The sequence below is a fragment of the Rhinopithecus roxellana genome, chromosome 17 (assembly GCF_007565055.1).
Source record: "Rhinopithecus roxellana isolate Shanxi Qingling chromosome 17, ASM756505v1, whole genome shotgun sequence".
Classification (NCBI taxonomy): domain Eukaryota; kingdom Metazoa; phylum Chordata; class Mammalia; order Primates; family Cercopithecidae; genus Rhinopithecus; species Rhinopithecus roxellana.
In genome coordinates, this window is record NC_044565.1 from 59,308,267 (window position 1) to 59,331,885 (window position 23,619).

General features: G+C 41.0%; 1 protein-coding gene across 3 annotated transcripts in view; it reads left to right on the forward strand.

The window, feature by feature from the left end:
* Nucleotides 1-23,619, forward strand: part of VSNL1 (visinin like 1) — a 112,892-nt gene that overhangs the window by 33,911 nt on the left and 55,362 nt on the right. For 2 of the 3 annotated variants that reach the window (XM_030921613.1, XM_010354840.2), the window contains exon 2: nucleotides 19,189-19,355. In XM_030921613.1, coding sequence (XP_030777473.1) covers nucleotides 19,194-19,355 — 162 coding nt within the window. In that variant the 5' untranslated portion in view covers nucleotides 19,189-19,193. The remainder of the gene's footprint in view (nucleotides 1-19,188; nucleotides 19,356-23,619) is intronic. The other variant, XM_030921614.1, reaches the window with a different exon arrangement.

Here is a 23,619-nt window from a genome sequence, read left to right on the forward strand (position 1 = left end):
AGCCTGTAATCCCACCACTTTGGGAGGCCGAGACAGGCGGATCACAAGGTCAGGAGATCGAGGCCATCCTGGCTAACCCGGTGAAACCTTGTCTCTACTAAAAAATACAAAAAAAAAAAAAAAAAAAACTAGCCGGGCGAGGTGGCGGGCGTCTGTAGTCCCAGCTACTCGGGAGGCTGAGGCAGGAGAATGGCGTAAAACCCGGGAGGCGGAGCTTGCAGTGAGCTGAGATCCGGCCACTGCACTCCAGCCTGGGCGACAGAGCGAGACTCCTTCTCAAAAAAAATAAATAAATAAATAAAAAGAAATGATAGAATTTCTAATTAATTAGAACTAGAGGAAGAAATGGAGCAACATAGGCTGGCCCATAAATTTCAGACTTGGGATTGCAAACTCACGACACTTTGCTGAGTTACTGAGACAGAGACGAGGTCCTGCCCACTGTATACTCCATTGCCTTATGCTTCTCTGCAAGTTGAGTAAGCCCACTTCTTCGGATACCTACTTGGTGTTTTTGTTGATAGACTTTGGGTAAAAGTGGCAACTGAAGAGAATATTGGATTTGGAATCAGGAGATGAGGCTTTGGAACGAGATCTGCCACAGATATTTTCCACACACTTAGAGAACGCTTGTGTCTTCCCTAGACTTGTTTCTCATCTGGAAAAGGAAAGAGTTTATCTGAACTAGGATCTTTGGGTTCCCTCTCAGTTCAGCGATTCTAGGATTCTGCTTGGCAGCACTTGCTTAGTGTTTGAATGCAGTTCTCAAAAGCCAAACATGCGTTTTCTACAAGCAACCTAACTTTAGCAGCAAGGAAGCCATTTACTGGGATTTGACTTCACATTTTCTTTGTATTTCTCAGGCATCTGGTAATTTCCATTGACTTCAAGTTTCGAAGCTTGTCCTGACACCCATTCTATTCTCCTCCAAGTCATAACTGACCCATGGGTTCTTGGTAAATCCTATCCTATGTCTTTCTTTGATTCCCCCCACCCTGATCTTTATATTTCTGTAAAAATGTCAGCAGAGTTCAGTTAACAGATAACTTTTTCTCTACCCCTGAAAATGATTTTATATGGGCCAAAATACAGTACTTTTAGCCCTATCATCTCACGTGAAACACTCCTTCTTGACCCACTGTGTTCTTTCACAAAAGCTAAGTTCCTTTCTGCACCATGGTTTCAGAAGTGTCTGCCCCCTAACATTTTGAACAGTGCTTTCTCAAAGTCACCAATTTAACTCTTGCCTTCATCTTTCTTATTCAGATTTTAGCTAATATTCCAGCTGAAAATTCTTTGGGCATATTCAAGTTAGTCCTTTCAAAAAAGCAATTAAATACAGTCCATAGAGTTTTACAAGTAGTTTAATAAAGGTGTCCATACACCCTGGGATCCTTGCCAGTCACTGGCCCCAGGTGAATACCCAGGGATTTTCCTTTGTTTGTTTCTCTTCTGCCCATTCATTTTCCATGCTGTAATCTTTGGGTTGGATGTGGAAAGGAGCCTTGCCAGTTATGACAGACTTCACTATTTCATGAAAACTAAGCTAGCAAACTTTGTTTTTTGAGATAGGGTCTCACTCTGTCCCCCAGCCTGCGGTGTAGTGGTGTGATCACGTCTCACTGCAGCCTCCATCTCCTGGGCTCAAGCAATCCTCCTTCCTCAGCCTACCAAGTAACTGGAACTACAGGCACATGCCACCATGCCCAGCTAATCTTTCCTTCTTTCTTTCTTTCTTGCTTGCTTGCTTTCTTAACCTACCTTCCTTCCTTCCTTCCTTCCTTCCTTCCTTTTTCTTTTCTTTTCTATTTTATTTTATTTTATTTTATTTTTTGTAGAGACAGGGTTTCACCATGTTACCCAGGCTGGTCTCAAGCTTCTGGGCTCAAACAATCCACCTGCCCTGCCTCCCAAAGTGCTGGATTACAGGCGTGAGCCACCGTGCCCAGCCTATTAAACTTTTTGTAGGAGATGGCCAAGAGCTGAACCTCTTCCTTCTGGATTGCAGGTACTGGGAAGGTAGAAAAGCAGGCTGATTGCTGGTCACCTCCCAACCCGGGAGGGAAGCAGAGGAGGAATTCAGATTCCTAAAGTCAGAAGAAAATAAGAATAAAAGGGTATCCATCATTAGCTTAAAATACAAGGGACTACCTACCTCTGAATGATTTGAAGGTTAAATCATTGAAGACAGTCCATAAAATAATTGAAATAACACGATAGTGGGAGTTAAGAAACCTGGTTCTTTTTCTAAGTACAGTTCTACCTTTCTGACTCTAGACTACTTACTCTCTTTGGACCTCAACCTTCTCAACCTAATATAGGGAAAATTAAGTAGATTTCACAAATATCTTTTTTTTTTTTTTTTTTTTTTTGAGATGGAGTCTCACACTGTCGCCGAGGCTGGAGTGCAGTGTCGCAATCTCTGCTCACTGCAACCTCTGCCTCCTGGGTGCAAGTGATTCTCCTGCCTCAGCCTCTCAACTAGCTGGAATTAGAGGCGTGCACCACCACGCTCGGCTAATTTTTTGTATTTTTAGTAGAGATGGGGTTTCACTGTGTTGGCCAGGCTGGCGTCGAACTCCTGACCTCGTGATCCGCCTGCCTCAGCCTCCCAAAGTGCTGGGATTATAGGCGTGAGCTACCGCGCCCGGCCCGATTTCACAAATATCTTTACAAGTTCTTATATTTTAATATATAAGTTAATACGATAACCTGTAAGAGATCTCTATTTAACATTCACTTGTTACCATAGAAACTTGTACATTATAGGAATATGCTTATCATTCTGTATTATAACTTATAAATAAATTTTTTTGCATATTATTTGTCCCTCTCATTGGGTCATTGGTTTGTGCAGGAAATAAGCCGTTTGTTTTTCATCTCCATATTCTGATACATAACATGGTTTCTGCATATAGTCCACACTTTTTATTCATTTGTAAGGAGCAAGAGAGGAAAACAATTGTCTTCACTTTTTGCAGTAACTAGTTGTAATTATAGAGTGTGTTTAATTTTGCATCTCTGCTTTCTCCACTTAGCATATCATAAGTAATTTGCCATGTTTCAACATTGCATTCACAATTTTATGTTCCATTGAGTTAATGTGCCATAATTTACTATCCATTTCCCTAGTGGGAAATGGTTATAGTGCTAGAGTTTCTACTATTATTAAAATGAAAATGCAATAAATATGTGTCTGTATGTAACTTTTTCCTCTTGAGTTATTTCTTTAAGATGCCTTCCCCTGGAATCAAAAGTTTATGTTTAATTATTTATTTCTAGTGTTTTCTGGTGGGTTATATTAACATACAATTTTGCTGTATTTGATTATTTGTAGGTATAAACTTGGCCATTGATATTTAATCTTTTGTTCATATTCTACTGATGTTCATTGCTCAGCCTGCTAGCATAATCCTCTTCCCATTTATGTTTAAGCAACCTCAATACTTAAAAGACACGTGTGTTGAATATGTAGTCCCATGTTGTTATTTTTACTTTTTCTGTTTTTTTAGATTCCCTAAACTGTGAATCTTTATGTAGTTATATCTATCAGTCTTTTCTTTTATAGTTTCTGCCTTTGCTTTTATTGAGTCCATCTTGACCTTAATAATCAGGTTAAACATACTTCTGTCAGTTTACTATTTGTGGTATGAATTATCTATTCATACTGTTTGATCATTTCTGTCTTCTGTCTATGATGTTTTCCTTAATCATTGATATTTGCTTTACATATAAATACAGTCATGCATCACTTAATGACAGAAACATGTTTTGAGAATTGTATCATTGTGCAAATATCATAGAGTGTCCTTACACATGCCTAGACGGCATAGCCTACTACACGCCTGCCTGTAGGCTACAGGCTGCAAGCCTGTACAGCAGGTTACTGTACTGAGTACTGTAGGCAATTGTAACACAATAGTATTTGTATATTTAAATATATCTAAACATGGAAAATGTACAGTAAAAATATATTTTACTCTTATGGGACCACCATCATATATATATAGTCCATTGTTGACTGAACCATCACTCTGAACCTTTTGTCTATATTTTCGGTTTCTGATAGTTTTCTTTGATAATTTTTGTATTGAACTTTTGATTCCAAATGTTAATGATTTTTTAAAAGATGGCATATGGTATGGTTCTTACTTTTTTTATTAAATTGCTATCAAGAGGTGATTATGTCACTTATAAATTATATTTCCTCTATTTCCCCCTTGTTCTGAAAAGCTTTCTTGATCATATATTAAGTGAGTCTGTATAGCTGGATCTATTTCTAGACTCTCCATTCTGTTATGCTGATCTATATGTCTATTTTTGTGCCTGAAAATTCTGCATGTATTTGAGGAGACCTTAAATGTCCTCTTTTGAGTCTTTGTTTCTCCAAGCTAAACATTCCCTGTTCTTTCAATGGCTACTCTTGTATTTAGCATCCAAGTCCTTTCTCATGCCCCTGGGGACCAGGGGCAAGCAATTGTGAGATAACTGACCAAGCCTCAGGGGACTCCAGAGTTCCCTCACTTGGGGAAAAAAATGTTACATAAAGGCAGCACCCAGGCGAAAATGGAGACGGATGAGCTCTTATGTGGAAATAATAGTTTTATTCACAGAAAAGTACTTTCTTGTTTCTCATCTCTAATCTGACAGAATAGTTTACAATGGCTAAGGGCCTCTCAGGGTTGAAATCCCAACTCCACCATTTTCTTGTTGTGTGACCTTCTCTGTAAGCCTCATTCACCCCAACTGTAATATGATTATATAATGGTATCTACTTCATAAAACTGTTGTAAAGAAGTGAGGTAATCCATGAGCACATAGTGAGCACTTGATCATATAACTGTTGTTATTACTGCTAAAATATCAGTCATACATATTTATTATTTTATTTAACATTTTGAGGTAGTTATTAATATACACAATTTAATGCTGAATGAACAGGATAAGAAAAACTCAGTAACTTTCCCTCCCCAGCTAGTAGACATGCTCTAGCAAGCATCTCACCTTGTTTGTCTAATGAGAAGGCCCGGGTCTTTGCTACAGACAACACAACTCCACTGTATGTTGGAAGGCACTGATAACTGGCTCTTTGGATTCTGCCATGGTTACTAGGTGAAGCTGTGAATTCTTAGACAAAAGTAAATGTGAGGTTCAAACATAGGATTGTTTTTAGGTTTTCTTTTGGTTTCAACATGCAGGGGCATTAAGTTAATGGGGAGACACAATATGGTTTCATCCTTATTTGCAAATTAGCTGATGTGGAAACATATCCCTTCAAACTAAGTATCACTTCACATAACTACTCCAAGTGACAGTTACACAGGCCCAGAAGCATTTGTCATCTCCACAGGGTGCCAGAGGAAGCAGCACTTCCTCTCCTTCAGCACACGCTACCTATGCTCTCAGAAGGCCCACGGCTGGGAGGGAGGCAGGTGGAGGAGGCCATACAACTGCCAAGGCAAACACACCGGAAGGTCTAATTTTAGTCTCCCTAGCCTTGGCATTGTCCCTCTCAGCAAAGATATTTTTCATGCACCACAATAAAGTGCTTTGTTCCAGCCTTGCTGGATACTTCACAAAGACCCAGCAAGGACAGGGTAAGCCTAAATCAGAGCTGGAAACACATCAAAGACAGGGACCTCACAGGAGAGGGTCAGCATTCCTCTTGCAACCTTTGGTAAATATGTTCTTTCCATCCAGCTCCCAAAACCCTAAAAAGGGACACTTGGTTGTGCTTCTCCTTCTACGCAACTCCTCTTCCTCCAGCTTCTTTTTTTGAATCTTCTGTTGGCTCCTCATCAACAAGTGTGTTTTCTCCTTCGTGCCAGGGATTTGAAAACCTACTCCCTCTTTTTGTCCCTGCCTAACAAAGCCCCCTTCTTTCTTTCTTTCTTTCTTTTTTTTTTTTTTTTTTTTTTTGTTTGTTTTTTGAGACGGAATCTCGCTCTGTCGCCCAGGCTGGAGTGCAGTGGTGCAATCTCGGCTCACTTCAAGCTCCGCCCCCCAGGTTCACGCCATTCTCCTGCCTCAGCCTCCCGAGTAATTGGGACTACAGGTGCCCACCACCACACCCAGTTAATTTTTTGTATTTTTAGTAGAGACGGGGTTTCACTGTGTTCGCCAGGATGGTCTCGATCTCTTGACCTCGTAATCTGCCCATCTTGGCCTCCCAAAGTGCTGGGATTACAGGCTTGAGCCACCGCGCCCAGCCACAAAGTCCATTTCTTTCTATATAGTCTGGGTCTTGTTTTCTTTTCTGACATTGCCTGGAAAGTGCACTAGATTAAGAGCGAGAAACAATTTTACAATTTGCAAACTGCCTCCAGGGTTTGTTCTTACAATGACCTGGGAAATTCGTTGAGGCGGAAACTTTCACAGAACTTGTATAGATGAGAAAACTGAAGTTCAAAGAGGACACAGACTTTTTGCAAAGGTCACACAGGAAAACTGGCAAAGCTGAGACTGAAACCTAGCTCTGGTGCTTTAGGAAAGGTATGAAAGAATCCTGGAAAGGGAACTCTTGTGGTGCTTTCAGTTACAGTCACTCCCTTCACAAACAATGAATTAACAGCAGTATTCTAGGATTCACAGGTAGGTCAAAGACCTTTAGTTCTGAGGCTCATTCCGTTTAGCTCTGGGTGAAGTGATGAATATGGAAGAGAAGCTCAGGAAAACCCTGAGCTGACATCTCAGCACCTTGGAGAAGTTGTGATTGGGAGACACAGCGCTGGGAGTCAGAGTCCCTGACCATCAGAATCTACTGTCACCAAACCTCTCTGAGGCTCAGTTTTGTCTTCCATAAGATTGATGCTAACAATGCCAAGGTTTACATAAGATGTGAGATAGGAGAGAGCTTTGTAAATGCTAAAGCACTATCCATTACAATGACTTATATTCAAATTCAAAAAATAGAAAATTCAGAAATTCCATAGATCACCACTTCTGCATACCTATGGTTGGATCTAGAGTTGTCCAATGAAGTCCAGAAAGGAATCTACCCAAAGGACAAAGTAAAGATCCAAGAAGCCTTTGGGAACATTCACATCTCTAGTCAACCTTATCTGCTGCCTTTCCAGGAAATAAGGAAATGATTTCCCTGAAGGTAAAACCCACCATTCTGGGACCTCAACCTGAAACTGTTGACCACAAAACCAGCTAATATACTCGGGAAGTTTTCCAGGCCTCCCAAAGGGCTGTATGAGTTTTCTGTGCTTTGATTGGTTCATGGGACCACACCTTTCCCTAAAGCACCAGAGCTAAGTTTCAGTCCAAATTCTACCAGTGTTTTCCCGTGTGACTTTTGCAAAACTCTGTGTCCTCTTTGAACTTCGGTTTTCTCATCTATACAAGTTCTATGAAGGTTTCTGCCTCACCTAATTCACCAGGTCATTGTAAGAACAAACCCAGAGGCAGTTTGCAAATTGTAAAAGTGCTTCTCACTCTTAATCTAGTGCATTTTACAAGCTGCATCAGAAAAGAAAATGAAACACAGATGCTATAGAAAGAAGTGGGCTTTGTTAGGATTTTATTAGTTTGGTGAATGAAAGACACTTTGTGCATTTATTTGTTTGCTGAAATAAGAACATTTGCATATATTTCTGCTTATAAATGTTATATGCTCATTATAAAGAGTTCAGAAAGATATTAACGAGAGAGTGAAATGCCACCATTATACCACCAGCAGTTATAACCACTGTTAAGATTTTTATATAAATTATGAACTGATCAAACTTCCTGTGCACACAAGCTCAAGCGACTGTGTGTATAAAGCAAAAGCAAGTGGTGCTACACTTACTGTTTTGTGACCTGCATTTTTCACTTAACAATTTATTACAATATTATCTCTCCTTTTTTCTTTCATTTTTATTCCTAAAGTGCGGCTTATGTTAATCGTATTCCTCAGATCATGGCTCAATATCAACATTGTTTATATAAAGTCCTTCTTGTGTTTTCTCATATAGTTTTAATTTACCCTTTGTTTGCTATACTCATTTCCATTCCCTTCCTCCATTATATTGTATTTAATGTATGTCCTCAGGTAAGGGTTTATCCTTGAAAATATACAGTTTATTTGTATACTTATGTGTTTTCACTTAAATAAATGACATTGAGTCAATATCCTCCATACCAATCAATGTAGATATACATTATCACTTTTAATGGCTTCATAATTTCCATTCGTTGCTCTAAAAAAATTTATTTAGCCAGTTTCCTCTGATGGACCTTTAGGTAGTTGTTATAAGTGGTTTTTAAAAATGTTTTAAACAATGCTGGGGTAAACACCCTTTGTATGTATGTCTCAGCAGCCTTGTGTCATTATTTCCTTGAGATAATTTCGAGGGACCACTTTTTAAAATATTCTCTACCCAATCTCTCAAAGAAACTTTGTTATTGGTTTCCTAGAAAGAAGCATGTTCTCTCTCTCTCCCTCATGACACTGCTTTTCTCTCCCTAATGGCACTTAGTGCAGTCATCTTTAAGCTTTGTTGCATAGGTTATCTCTTATCACTCAACTGATAAGCTCTAGCTGTTAATGGGAGGGACTATATGGTAATTAATTAATTCAACAACATTTCCTGGGTATCTGTTCAGCAGTGGGCTCTGAACTAGTGCTGAGGTGAACTGGACAATCACCTACCCTTGAGGAACCCCCATCTGTGAGATGGGAGACACGGAATACAGATACTACTGTGGCAGGTGATGCAGTAACAGCAGTTGTGCAATGTGCAAAAGAAGAAGTAGCCAGACAGTGAAGTCACTGAAAATGAGGTGCCTCCTCTATATCTTGAAATATCAGTGGGAGTTCACTAGAGAACCAACGTGTAGCTAATGAGAACTGCCCTCAGAGCAAAAGGAACAGCAAAAGGAAACACAGAGAAGTTTGGCATGATATTAAGAAGTTGGAGCATAGGTGAGAACATGAGGAGAGAGGAAACTGAAGAAGTGCCAGGAGGGGCGAAGGGAGGGAGGAAGGTGGGAGGCTGGAGGGAAAGGATAGGCCCAAGTGCACAGGTCTGAGAAGCCATGCTGACAGTTGGAATTCAGAGTGAGGATAATGAGAGACCACTGAAGGGTTTAAGCAGGGCAGTGACATGATTGGGTTTTGTGTTTTAGAAAAGTTATTCCAGCTGTGATAGTATGGAAGATGTAATTCAGGCGGGCAAGACTGTAGATGGGGAAGCAAGTTAGAAAGCTATTTTACTACTCAAAGTGATAGGATAATAGCCTGAACCAAAGTACTGGCAACAGAGAAAAGTAGATGGAATCAAGAGTTAAAAAGTAGAATCTACCAACTTCTTAACTTGTTGATAGGTTACATATAGAAACATGAAATAGAGAAATTCAGAATGATGCCCAGACTCTGCATGGAACCTTGAGAAGATGGCAGGGCCACTTACTCAGAGAGGAACAAAGAATAAAAGGATGTTTTAGGAGAAAAAGGAGGACCAATTCATGTTTGCATAGTATGTGGAGTTTGATGTGGTTGTAGAATACAATGGTGGAAGTGTCTAGCAGGCAGATAAATACCTTATCTAGTATTCCCAATTTTTTTTTTAAGATCTCCCCTAAAGACCTGGAAAGACCTGATCTAAAGAAAAATTTGGGAATCATATGATGATACTGAGTAAAAGTTTGCTGAATAAATGAATGATTTGACTCATTTTCAGCTCATGTTTCCTTCAACTAGAACATTTTACTTCATAAAGTCACCTTCATACGAGAATTTCAAAGTTGTTTTTAAGACTAACCAACATGAATTAAAGTATCTTTTTAGAATTACTGTAGAGATAACAACTTGGGAACATGGTGAGTGCAAATGGATCTCAGAGAGGAAAGAGCACCACCCTGATAGTCAGAAGATGAGTGAGTTGGGAGTTGACTACTATTGGTAGACACTGGTGCATGCCACTCACCCCCTCCCCCAAATATTCAAGTTCTCTGAATGCAAAGACAGGGGTTGCATTCCTGATGCTGAAGGCCTAACCCTGTGACAGGGAATGTGCAGGTGAAGCGGGACACTCCAGGTCTGCTCTTCTCTCTCGGCAGTTCCCTGCTGTTCTCAGATAAGGGCCACAGTGCCTCCCCACTGGGACTTGGCAGCACAACCTAGAACACAATCTGTTGGACAGAAGGCTGTGATTATTAATGAAAGCATTTCCTCTGTTACCTCACAGAACTAAGTGAGGTTATAACACTGCCAAAGATGGCCCATTTCCTTTCATAGAAACCATTTCTCAGAAATACATACAATGGTCAGAGACAGGACACATAGGGAAGTAAAAATAAGATGCAGAAAAGTGGTGACTGCTTGAAACACTCCCAGATGAAAGGTTACTAGCTATTAATCAGCTCACACTTCTGTTCAGTGGGTGAGCAAGAAATTGGATGGAAACTTCTCTCAATGGTCAATGCTTAGTTGGGGCTGTGAGGTCATCAGATGACTTTCCTCAGTCAAGTCAGATATGATACACTTTTATGTAAAGGGAGGAGAATCAACAAGGCCACAGTAAAATTCCCTGTGTTTCACAATTTGTGTACTTCTGTTTACATGTGCCAGGCTTGGTGTCATGTATTGAGGTTAGGATGACTCCTGTTGTCTAGGCCTGAGTCTTGAACTGTCCCCCTCTCCATCTTCTGGAGCAGCCCAGTTGGCTGGGTCCTGTGATGAGGATAATAATAGTTACTGTTTTTTGGACACCTGCCTCATAGAAGGCACTGTTGGAAAAAAATCAGCATTATCTCATTTATCCTCACAACAACGCTTTGAGCAAATAACATTATTTTCATTCGAAAAATGGGAAGATTGAGGTTCCAGTGGGCTAATTAACTTATCAAAATTCATGCACCTTGTATTAAGCAGGAGCATCATTTGACCCTAGGTCTGACTCCAGCACACAGTTTTTTTTCCCTACTATGTTATGTCCAGTTGAAAATAAAAGAGGCATCAGAACCTGACAAAAAGAAGGAAATCCACAAAATGGGATACAAGGGAAACTGAGTCTGAGTAGAAACTTTTCCAAAGTCATAGACTAGCACCTAGGTATCAAGTATGGCTTGGGTCTAAGTCATACTTCCCAGGCACTCAAGAAATGTTCTTTGTGCCTTGGAAAGGAGGAAGAAGATGGCAGTTGTATCTGACACCCAAGGGCTGATTATGCCATTTTGACCCTTTGCAGATCAGAGTCCCTGGGCATCTGGTCCCCAAGTTTCCAGGTGGGTTTTAGCTTGAGACCACCTAGTGAGAGCCAAAGACCAATGTCCGCTGGCAGCACCTAGCCTAGAGTCAGGGATATACCATTTGGCCAAGGCTCCAGAGCCACTTCAGGCTCTCAGCCCCTGCCCTGTAGAAAGACAGCTCAGGTGGGAAATTCACTGGGAGCAGCTGGGGCAGACCTACGGAGGGAGTCCACTCCTCACACCCTACTCACATGAGAAGAAATGATTCTGTAGGGCTTAGGACCTTCAGCCTGTCTCCATACCCAAGGATTAGAGGCCTGGGCACTGCAGCAGGCCTGAGTCTTATTGTTGAGACTTGGTAGCCAGGGTAGGGCTAGGCTCTGTTACTAACTTGCTAATTCTGGCATAAGTCCCCTAGCCTCCTTGGGCCTCCTCTAGAAAACAAAGAGGTTGGATCACATGATTGATCCCTGGGGCCCACTTCTGCTTTCACCTTCAGGTGTTTATTATACTTTGGCAAACAGAACTCTTGGTACCCGCCCTAACATTGCTACTGCCACTGCTGTCAAAATATTTTACCTCACTTACTACATATCAAAAACATACTTTTGCCTTATCTTGAGTCCCCAGGGATGCAGTCTGTGGCCCCCACCTGTTTCATGCTTATGGGGTGAAACCTCAGCTATAATTCCATGAGATTCAGGTTTTGAGGTAATGTCATCAGAGGATGCTGTAAGAAAGGATTTCTCTTCTTTCCAGAAGCTACTTTGGTCCCCAGACACAGCATGAAATGCCAGCTTGTGGTCCACAGCCTCCCTGCCCACTGGGAAATGCTGCTGGGGGCTTGTGAGTACTTGGCTTCTGGAGGACGAAGAAGAGGGGAACACAAAGAGCCATAGTGTCAGATATTTGGCTTTATTATTAAAAAAAAAAAAACAAAAAAAAAAACAAAGAAACAAAAAAACCCATAGCATATGCTGGGTAATTTTGAAGCATGGTTTCCAAGGCTGTTTTTAACAGTCTCTGGAAACTAGCAATCCGATGTCAGTTGTTTATAGGATCCAAGCGAGTGGTGCTGGGGGTTGTTTCAACATCCTTGCACAGAGATAAACATGGATAGTGGCTTACAAGCTTTGAGTGTGAGACACAGGGACAGCATGCTGTGGGGGTGGGGAGTGGGGGACACCTATCCGTAATGGGGGATGGGCTTCTCATCCCAGCTCTGCCATCAGCTGCCCATGTGATCTGGGAAAATTCATCACCTTCCTGAGCCTCAAACTCTCCAACCTAAAACCAGAGGGCTTAAAGCAGAGGAGCCCACAGGCAAATCTTTTCAAGCTGTGGTCTTCCCTTGTGTGATCTTGGAATTCTTTTTTTTTTTTTTTTTTTTTTGAGGTAGAGTTTCACTCTTGTCACCCAGGCTGGAGTGCAATGGTGCAATCTTGGCTCACTGCAATCTTCTCCACCTCCCCTGGTTCAAGCAATTCTCCTGTCTCAGCCTCTCGAGTAGCTGGGATTACAGGTGCCTACCACCACACCTGGCTAATTTTTATATTTTCAGTAGAGACAGGGTTTCACCATGTTGGCCAGGCTGGTCTCAAACTCCTGACCTCAGGTGATCTGCCCACCTCAGCCTCCCGAAGCGCTGGGATTACAGGCATAAGCCACTGCGGCCAGCCAATTTTGGAATTCTTAATGCTAGTCCCCAGTACAAGGAGCTTGAAACCACATCAGGAATGCCAGATGGGGGAAGTGAGGAATCAAGGAAACCCTGGGTTCTGTCTGTGCTGGTTTGGGGTGTACTCCTTAGATCATGTACTTTGATTTTTATTCATACTTTCCAGCAGCATTTCCCAAGTTGACTCATGATCATATTCCCCTGAGTTGCTTGTTAAATGTACAGATTTCCCTACAAGGGATCAACCCACTAAGCTGTATTTTTAAGGAAGAACCAAGGGTGATTCTTGTATTCAGACAAGTTTAGGAAAGACTGCTTAAGAGTTTTCACCTGGGGACCAGTGAAAGATGAAGGTGCCTGATTTGGTCAGTATTTGTCTATTTGTCTGTCCTCTGTGCTCTGTAGCTCTCTGCTATGAGTATTCATTTCATCATGCTTCATATTACAAGACTTGTAAATGTCTCCGGCACCCAGATCTGAGCCCTTTAAGATCGGTACCACATTTTTTGTTTATATCCCACCTTACCTAGCACAGAACTTTTCTCCTAGAAGATTCTTTTTTTTTTTTTTTTTTTTTTTTTTTGAGACGGAGTCTTGCTCTGTCGCCCAGGCTGGAGTGCAGTGGCCGGATCTCAGCTCACTGCAAGCTCCGCCTCCCGGGTTCACGCCATTTCTCCTGCCTCAGCCTCCGGAGTAGCTGGGACTACAGGCGCCCGCCACCTTGCCCGGCTAGTTTTTTTGTATTTTTTAGTAGAGACGGGGTTTCACTGTGTTAGCCAGGATGGTCTTGATCTCCTGACCTCGTGATCCGCCCGTCTCGGCCTCCCAAAGTGCTGGGATTACAGGCTTGAGCCACCGCGCCCGGCCCTATCCTAGAAGATTCTTACAAACATCTGCCAAACTTAGTTGTGCAGAGAGTTTTCTACCTGATTCCATCAAGTTAATTATGCCATGGATCATTAATGACCCCAAACCACAATATCAAATACAAGGAAAAGAGAAGAGTAGTAAGAGTTGGCAGAGAAGTATCATGGAGAAAACAGGATTGGAATGGAGCCTTGCAGCAGGAGTAAGATTTAGATAGATGGGGAAAAAAAGCACAAGGGGCATTCCAGGCAGGAGTCTAAGCATGAGAAGGCCAGTCTCTACAAAGGCCATTGTTTCAGGATATGAGTGAAGAGCCTAGGGCCCAAAGAAAAGATTTATTCAAGACTGACCCAAGTAATCTGTCACTGACCAGCCCATTGCAGCCTCTTTCCATACTTGCATTACATGCAGTTTTCCAACCTGGGTCCCTAAAACCCTTTCTTCCTTTGCTCTGGGCCCTATTTCCAAGGTTGTTTTCCCACTACTGTGTTTATCCTGCTATGTATTTGCACATGTAGTGGGACTGCTCCATTTTAGCCACTCAGTCTTTATTTAAATGAATCTTGCTAAGATTCAGCCAGGCTGATTGCTAGATTACCTGGGAGGAGCTGGGTATGCAGTTCTGTGTGCCTCTTCTTATTCAACAGGCCCTGGTATGTCCTGGAAGACTGGATTTAGATACAGTGAGTAAGAGACAAGCTGAGGGCAACACACAGACACACACACACACCCCACACACATATATTATATATATATATATATTTTGTTGTTGTCGTTGTTGTTTAAATCCTCTTTAATACCCATAGGGCTTATGGAAAAAAGATGCTCATGGGTGCTTCTTGGCTCCCTCGTAGGCCCTTTCCTCATCCACAAAGTTCTCCGATCCTCTTCTAAGAGCATTCTTAAATCCTCAGCCTCTTCTGCTCTGGAACCTTCTATCAAGACAGGGCAGGAAATGGATGAGAGACGAGCAAAACTCAAGACAGGAAAACTACTTCTCCAGTTGGGAAGTAGTTGCAGTATCCTTGAGATGATCCCGCGAGTGAGAGAAGACGATGGCCTCTATTAGGAAAGCAGTGGGGTGCGAGAGAACTGCGTGCATTCTTTGCTAAGCCCTTACTAGCTGGTTTAGCTAGGGTAAATTACTTAATCTCTCTGGCCTTCAAAGTTCTCGTCAGTAAAAAGGAAACAATCGTAATCTCTTTTTAACAGAGTTTTAAAAAATGCTTTTTTTAATGCTATAAAAAAAAGGGTCAATAGTTTATATGGGTCAATGTTGTTGCACAAAAGCCTTTTGTAAATTAGTGTACAAAAGTGCCATCTCCTCTGGGCATCATTTGCCATTAAGTGAAGCTGCGCTTTCGTCCACAAGGGCTCTATCATTTGAAGTTCTCTTGTCCATCAAAGCCCTTCCACCAGTCCTGTTTTGTGCCTAGCACTGAACTTCTCTCTATGACAACACAAGCAGTGAGAAATTCTTTTGGTTTGGGGATGGGCTGGCTTTAATATTATAGCTTGAAACCCCAGCTTAAAAGTAATACACTCCAGTTTCTGTCCCCTCCCTTCTTCAGTAACAAACACTTAAATGCTGATGGGTTCTCAGGTCAAGAATCCACAGAGCTCGCATGTGTTGAGACAAGCCAATAGGAAGTCTGACTCATATTTTCATATTTACAAAACTTATGTGGCAAATCAGTGAATGATAGAGTTGGAAAGGCCTTAAAGATCATCTGGTCCAACTCCTTATTTTTTAAATGGGGAAATGGAGTAACTAGGAAAGAAAGGATCTTGGCCAAGATCACAGAGTAAGTTAGAGACAGAGCCAGCCTGCTTCCCCCTCACATGGTGTAGGGGAATCTTTATTGGGAATGTGATAAAATGTACTGTTTGTGCTCTTTCTGTTATGTTGGTCCCATAATGAAAGATACTGCTTGGCCCATATCACTGCAGCCTAGAGCAGAAGGACCATAGGTGGAGAGTATTAATCTAACTGCATTTTCATTCATTTATCACACATTACTAAACACCATCTTTACGTCAGTTACTGAAGATACTGAGATAAAAGACATGGGTCCCACCTGCAAGGTATTGAAAATTTAATGATGAAGACAAACTCCAAGGGGGGCGCTGAATATTTTCCATGCAGTTAAATGAAATATTTATCCCATCTGCCAACTGCATTTTGTATTTATACTTGTGAATGCATTGACTCTCCTTCATATATAGATTATGAGACATTTTCTCAGGAAAAAAATATACCAAATATCTCAGACCCTTTATTTATCCATGTCCTCAAGAAATATTATTTGAGCACCTAATAGGAGTTACCAAGAGGCAAAAATAAATAAATAACAGTCCTCTCTCTCAAGAAACTGCAATAACAATCCAGTAGAGAAATACATAATGATCATGGAAGCTTTTATAAGGAAAGGGAGATACCTAAGAGAATGGGTGCCTAAGTTTGCCATGGAGAATCCACAAAGGTTTCATGGAGGAGGTGGTGTGTAAATTGAAACTACTTAAAGAAGGGGAAGAAGTCTGCTGAGCAGAAAATAGGGGAAAGTTATTCTAGGAGAAGAGAACAGCATATGCAGAGCCATGGAAGTATGGAAGCATGCAATCCTGGAACCTATGATAGTTCATAATCACTGACACATGAGAAAAAACAGATGGGCAGAAAATGAGGATATAAGTAGGCAGGACCTGAGCCACACTAAGGAGATGAGGTTGTATCATGGAGACTAAGGAGAAGTACAGAGGGTTTTTGAGAGTAGCTCAATGAGGTTTGTATTCTGGAAATACACTCAGGCAGCTTGCAGAGGGAGGGTGGCTGGAGTCAGGTAGCACAGTGGGGAGGCCAATCTTTAATCCAGGCAAGACCTGATGAGGCCTATGAGGGCAGAGGCAATGCCATTCTGAGCCAGGCGGGAACCTGACTTTCTGTATGATTCAACCATTGCCAGACACACCTGAGTGATGGTGCAGACCCATACAAGAAGCATGAAGTTATGCACTTGAGTCTCCAAACTGTGCTTCACGGTTCTGACATTATTTCCTGTATGTGTAATAGACTGCCCTCTCCCAAGTCAACTGGAACAGTTTAAGACATCACAAGTGACCCATGGAGAAGCCAAGCCTCCTTGCCTGACAAAGAAGCTCATACGTCATTGAACTTATAAAGGCACTTGGGGGGGGGGGGGTTTTAATACAAAAGTCACTCCTGAGCTTGTGGTTTGGTAAATTTAAGTCTTTTACAAACGAGGCAGCCAGGATGGCAAAATGATCCTTTTTCATCCCTTCTAGGCACTAATTCAGTTATCTGAAACCTTCCTGTTTTGCTCTTCCTGTTCCTTCTCCTGAAATGCCTTTCATCCACCAGCCTGTCTATGTTTGGACATTGGAGTCTTATAGATCCAGGTTCAAATTCTAGCTCTGCCATGCATTAATTATATGCTCTTATACAAGTTACCATAAGTGTTCTGAGCCTCAGGGAGCTCCCCTAATCCTGATTGCTCAGTGATTGCTGAGCAGGAGATGAAGTTTGTGAGGTGTTCCATTAAGTGCCTTCTCCCTCGCCAGCACTCAATATTAAGTAGCTATTTTTCTTAGGTGAGATTCTAGTTTAAGAATGAAGGTTTGTAATTCTCTACCAAAAAAACCACAGTGAAGTACTGAAAGTTTTCGCAAGACATCTTTTGATTTTCAGGATAACCATGAATTAGAGTTTTCTTACCCACATTAATTAAACCTGGCACCTGAGTACTCACTTGATTTCCACACCCAGCTGTGGAATTCCACAGTAACTTATAATTAAGAGATAGTTGCTAATAAGAGATGTGGAACTTGAAATTCAGAGAAACAAGTAGAGAAACACCATGACAAAGGGCAGAGTTGCTGATACTGGGCCCTTTCCTCATGCTGAAGAGTTTGGAGGGTAAACGGCCGTCTTAATGGTGTCATCTGACTGCATTTTGTGCTGCTGAGATCGTGCTGACTGGAAATTTCCCTGGAAGTAGCAAGGGTAGTTTAGTTTCATTGCAGTGAAAGAATTGGCCAGTGTTGGGGCAGGTTACTGACAATGGGTGTGGAATCTGTTTTAGGAGAAGTTAAAAAATAATAACAATAAAGTATGCGATGAGATTACCCCTTCCGGGCTATTGCAAGTGTAGACGTGCCTGCAGCCTGAAAGAGAGTTTGTCTCAAGCACAGTGAAGGACTGGGTTCACTTGGGTAATTCTTCAACCCTAACTCAGTCTCTTCTAACTGGATTTGAAAGATCTTCTGGCACTTTCCTGATTCTGGAAATTTTCCAATTTTCAAGTTTAACTTGACTTTTTAAATCAACCTGGGGTTAATTTATGTTTTAATTATTTTATTATTATTATTAGCAATAGTTTTATTGTTTATTATTTATTATAAAGCAACATTAAAGAGAAAATTTTAAAATTATCTTTAATTTTCCTCAACAATTATATTAATTTTGGAATTTTTTGGCCTTTGTTTACCTACTTATTTCTTAATTAGCCATCACCATGAATCTGAAAGAGCTTTATTATTATGTCTGCTTTATTAATGAATAAGTTTAAGATAATGCAGTTGATTAATGTTGCCCTAAGTAACACATATAGTAAGTGACCAAATCAGGAAGAAAAATCAGGAATTATCTCAAGCCTGCTCTGTCTCCCTACTTCCTGCTGTGATGTTGGCCACACAACCTGGTGCTTAATGGATATATGTAACATTATCTTATGCACTATTACTTTAACTCAAAATCAGAAATAATAGCAGTCTGGAATAATATCAGCAAAAACTCCCCAACCAATCCCTAGAAGAAAATCATCAAGATATTGTCAACTCTGAAGACAATATTGTAGGAAGTATCTAATTATGAGAGGAGAAACAGAGAATTAATGTGACTAATAGAAATGAGCTGTTTTTATTGGGGAAAAAAGCTCCAACTTGAACTAAACCAACTGAGACTCCTTAATATTGCTGATCGGATATTCCAAGCCACTTATTGATCATTTAGTTATAAAGTCTTCTCATTGTTCTTGTCAGTAATCCCATTGAGTATCCCATTAAACTAAATGTAGAGTTAAACACCTGGAAAACAAGTGTTCATAAAGTGTAATTTGTAGAAGGAAAAGAAAAACAACTTCCATATGCTTACTATGAATAGCATAAAAAGGGATGGTTGCCTTCCATTTGGGAGTCAACACCATATGAAAGATGACACAATGAGGTGAAGAGTGAACCCTACAGCCCTTGGAACTGTCAGAAGAGTCTATTTCACTCATATATTTTCTAGAATACCAAGTAGAAGGAGGCAGACTTGGGGAGATATGGATCAGCCACACTGGAGAGAGTTCCAACCATGGGACTGCTCAGAACTCTAGCTTGGCTCCTAACCAAGTTTGAAATGATCACAGCCACAGTGCTAATTGAATTAATTTGCTTTTCTTCAGGCAGGATGGGGAAGCAGAATAGCAAACTGGCCCCTGAAGTGATGGAGGACCTGGTGAAAAGCACAGAATTTAATGAGCATGAACTCAAGCAGTGGTACAAAGGATTTCTCAAGGACTGTCCAAGTGGGAGGCTGAATCTCGAGGAATTTCAGCAGCTCTATGTGAAGGTAAGTTGTTTTTCAACCTTATTTTTATTCCTTAGGCCAGACTATGGCCTTCATGAAATGTACCCTCACATGGAATTATAACTCTAAGTAGCCAGCTTGTTTCAATTGGCTGTTTTCCATTCAGAAAGAAAAATTAACATTTAAAAATGCAAATGTATATATGTTGTTCCCAAAATAAGCAATTTCTGAACAAAAAGAGTAATTGTTAAATCAAAGCGCTGAATAGAGCTCAAGGAATGACAGCATCTGGTGAAAGAACCATAAAAAGCTCAGAGAAGAGTGTTTACTGATAATTATTGACAGTTTGCTAATTATAACATTGTTTGTCCTGTTAAAGGTAGGTGTACTTCTCCCAGTTAAAGAAAAAGTACACAAGATGGCTTTTTCCCTCTCTTTTTTTACCAAAAAAGATGCTCCTGTATCCAGATAAGAACCCAGATTCCCACAACAGCACATTTAGAAAGGGGGAGGTGGGGTGTAGCATACCTCTGGGCAGCAATGTCTACAACATGGACTCATAACTCAACACTGTACACTGCTCAGAAACTAACCTTTCCCTGAACATTACACAGAACAGTCCCATAAATGGTACAATTTCTACTGCAGTAGTATTGTTTTGGCTTGTCTGAGTCTACAAGTTGTATTGGTTCTAGACTGGGCTGATCTAAGACATTCCATTTCATGTATACTTATGTGATGTTACACAAGTAAAAGAAATACATTTTTAAAACTTTGTCTGATTAAAACACCAAATAGCAAAATATTGCTTTATATCATTTAATTAGCAAATGTTGATTTGAGCAATATTGAATCACCCAGATGTATAAATGTGTATGTGAAATGATTATATAAAACATTAAGCATTATCATTATCTCCTGAAACTGAACATTTCCCGTAACCTATGATCCAGCAATTCCATTCTTGAACTGTACAAGAAGGGGCATGTGTAAGAATGCTCATAGCTGCACTATTAACAATGGCAAAACTGGAAAACAACCCAAGTGCCCATCAAAGGGAAAGTGGAAAATAAACAGTGGTATATTTGAACAATATAACATTATACAGCAGTCAAAATAGTTGAACTGCAGCAACACTAAGACATTAAAAAAGCAAGTCTCAAAAGATTCTAAAGTAAATACAAATTTTAAAAAATACACTTTATAGGATTACCAATAAATGCAATAAAATCATATAAAAAGGAAAGCGGGGAAGTGATGAACACAAGATTGAAATGAATAGTCACTTCAAGTGGGGAAGACCAAGGGTTGGGATGGGGGTATGGCCATGTGGTTAGATATATATTGTGTTCAAAGTCATAGCTGTTGCAATTGTTTATTGCATCATTAAAAGCTCACTAATCAACAGAATAAATAGTGTGCATTTTATACGATTACTGTGACATTTCTAAGAAGATCTGGGTAATCAATTATTAGCATGCCAAGATCCTTTCTATAGAAATGCTGAGAAGGTGCATCTATTACTCAATTGATGTTCATTGCTTTTGCAGAGAAACAGGATAGTATGTATTTCCTAGATAGCCATACTACTCTCCCTAGTTTTCAATGTCACATCTTCTATTTTATTACCTAGGGGCTAGTCCATGCCTCGGAACTGTCTCTATTTCTCAACCCCAAGGAAAGTACAGACACACAAGATTTGTCAAAGTCACTTTCATATCACTAAAGGCCATGCAAGCTGTCACCTGATAATTAAGAGAGCTCTGTGTGCCACATTCCTCACTATTTGTTTAAAATGAGAGGGGTATTGCCTTTGAAGAAATAGTTGAAATGCAGGAAATGAGGTATTTTATTTACACACTGGAAGTACGTAGCACTGAAAAAGCACCAGCCTCAAGGTGAGGGGTCGTGTAAACATTAAGCACGCCTCAGCGTTTTATGGTACAACTGATGTATATGCACCAAAATTATCTCCCACCTCCCCATCTCACTCTTAGAGTGGGTTTTTTATTCCAGGAGGGGAATATATGACTTTCTGAACTTAGGTCTATATTTTTGGCAACCTCTTATTCCAACTCAGCCTGTACGCTTATATCAAATAGAAAGCAGGCAGTCTTTTTCTCCTTCTAGAGTTGTCCAAGGACAGAAAAAAACCACAGCAGAAATATGCCACGTACACAGAAAAAAAGAAAGGCAGATCTGATAAGCTGGAAAGGAGAAGCATGGAAAAAGATGTGGATTATGTAATAGGCCCAGAAGATGGGCTGATGAGAAAAAGCTTATTTCAATGCTTCTGGAAAAACATGCAAATATTCAGCAAGACACACTCATTATCTTGGTGAATGGGCACATTCAGTGATTCCTTCTATCTTTGGTGCAGAGACTGAGACATCCCGGGATGCAACTGAGGGAGCAAAGCTGACTGCAGCCTCTGCCCTCCTGTGTGTGCAGTCAGTCTCGCACATCCCCTCTTGCTACTTGACCCATTTCCCTTTCCAGGGGGAAGTCACCTCGGTTGCTAAAGAACAAGTTCTAATGAGTGTTTAAGGAGGAGCAGGATAACGGGAGTGGCTCCGCTGCAAGGCCAGGGGCCACAGTCTCCCGACTTTAGAAGCCCTTGCATCCCAAATGTGAAAGAACTCCTTCAGCAGATATATGTTTAAAAGCATTTAAAACTGAGGTTTAGAAAAATGAGGCAATTTGCCCAGCATCACAAACTGAATGTGGAACAGACTTCAAAGACAGGAATGCTGACTCCCACTGCAGCACACAGTTCTGCCTCTCCGCCAAACTCCCAGGGCAGCTCCTCATTAACCCCCTCCAGCCCATCCACCATACAGCTGCTGGAGTGAAATTTGTAAAACACAGATCTGAACATGGTCCCTCCCACCTAGATGCAGGCTTCACTCTTTAGTCATGTAGACACAGTCACCTCATTTCAATCGATGTAAGACCCAGCGGCTAGCACAGGGCCTGCCACAGAGCAAGTGTGGGTAAGCATTTCTTGCCTGAACGTAGTAAGTGCTGGCTGTGCATCTCCTTCTCAGGCAGCCTGGTGATGGAGGCATATAAAAGTGACTATGGGACAGTCCTCTCTGCCCTCCTGAATTTCATAGGCAAGTTGGAAAGATGTGATTCACCACAATGTAAGCTGTAATGACAGAAATGTTTGGTGGTAGGGCAAGAGTAGAAAGCACAGAGGTTGATTTCAAAATGGAATATTAAAACAAGAAGTTAATTAATGCAGTGATGAGAGGAAAACTTTTCTGTCAGCCTTTTAGAAAACAAAATGTCCCCTAGTAGATAGCTCTTTCCTTTTTCAAGCTTACTGCCTGTTATCAGCTGTTATTCCCCCTAATTCATATGTTGAAGTCTTAACCCCCAATACCTCAGAATGGGACTGTCTTTGCAGACAGATCCTTTACAGTGATAATAAAGTTAAATGAGGTCATGAGAGTGAGCCCTAATCCAGTGTGACGTGTCATTAGAAGAGGAAGTTTGGACACAGAGACATACACAGGGAAGGCCACGGGAAGACATAGGGAGAAGATGGCCATCATCTGCCAGCCAGAGAGAGAAGCTGCATTTATTGGTAATCCTATGAAGTGTATTTTTTTAAATTTGTATTTACTTTAGAATCTTTTGAGACTTGCTTTTTTAATGTCTTAGTGTTGCTACAGTTCAACTATTTTGACCGCTGTATAATGTTATATTGTTCAAATATACCACTGTTTATTTTCCACTTTCCCTTTGATGGGCACTGGGGTTGTCAACACATTCTCTTGGACTTCCAGTTCCCAGAACTGTGAGAGAATAAATATCTTGATTTAAGTCCCCCCAGTCTGTGGTGCTTTGTTATGGCAGCCTGAGCAAATGAATATAATTCTTATTCCTTCTCTGTTGTCACATGCGTTCTCTGCACCCTCCACATCTGGTGGAAAGATGCCTTCTGCCCTGGATGTCTGGAACTCCCTGCACACATAGGGATTTCTCTGTCTCTGGCCACAGAAGTTATAGCAGATGTTTCATCATCCCCACCACAGCACTGCTGCTGATAGGTTGGGAAGAAAGCATTTGCATTTTGTCACCAAGAACCAAGTACCTGATCACCTCCCATGGAAATTTCCTATTTTCAACAGTCATTTTGATTGCCAATCCATCACAAATTAAGATGAGCAGTTTGCAATTTTAACTGTATTTTCACAGAATTGGCTGCAGTTTAATGAGAAAATCAACCCAGGGGAAGAGCAAGCAAGTGTGTAGGGAAGAAGTGTCTCCATCCCAGGGTCCTCTTCCTTGGAGAGCA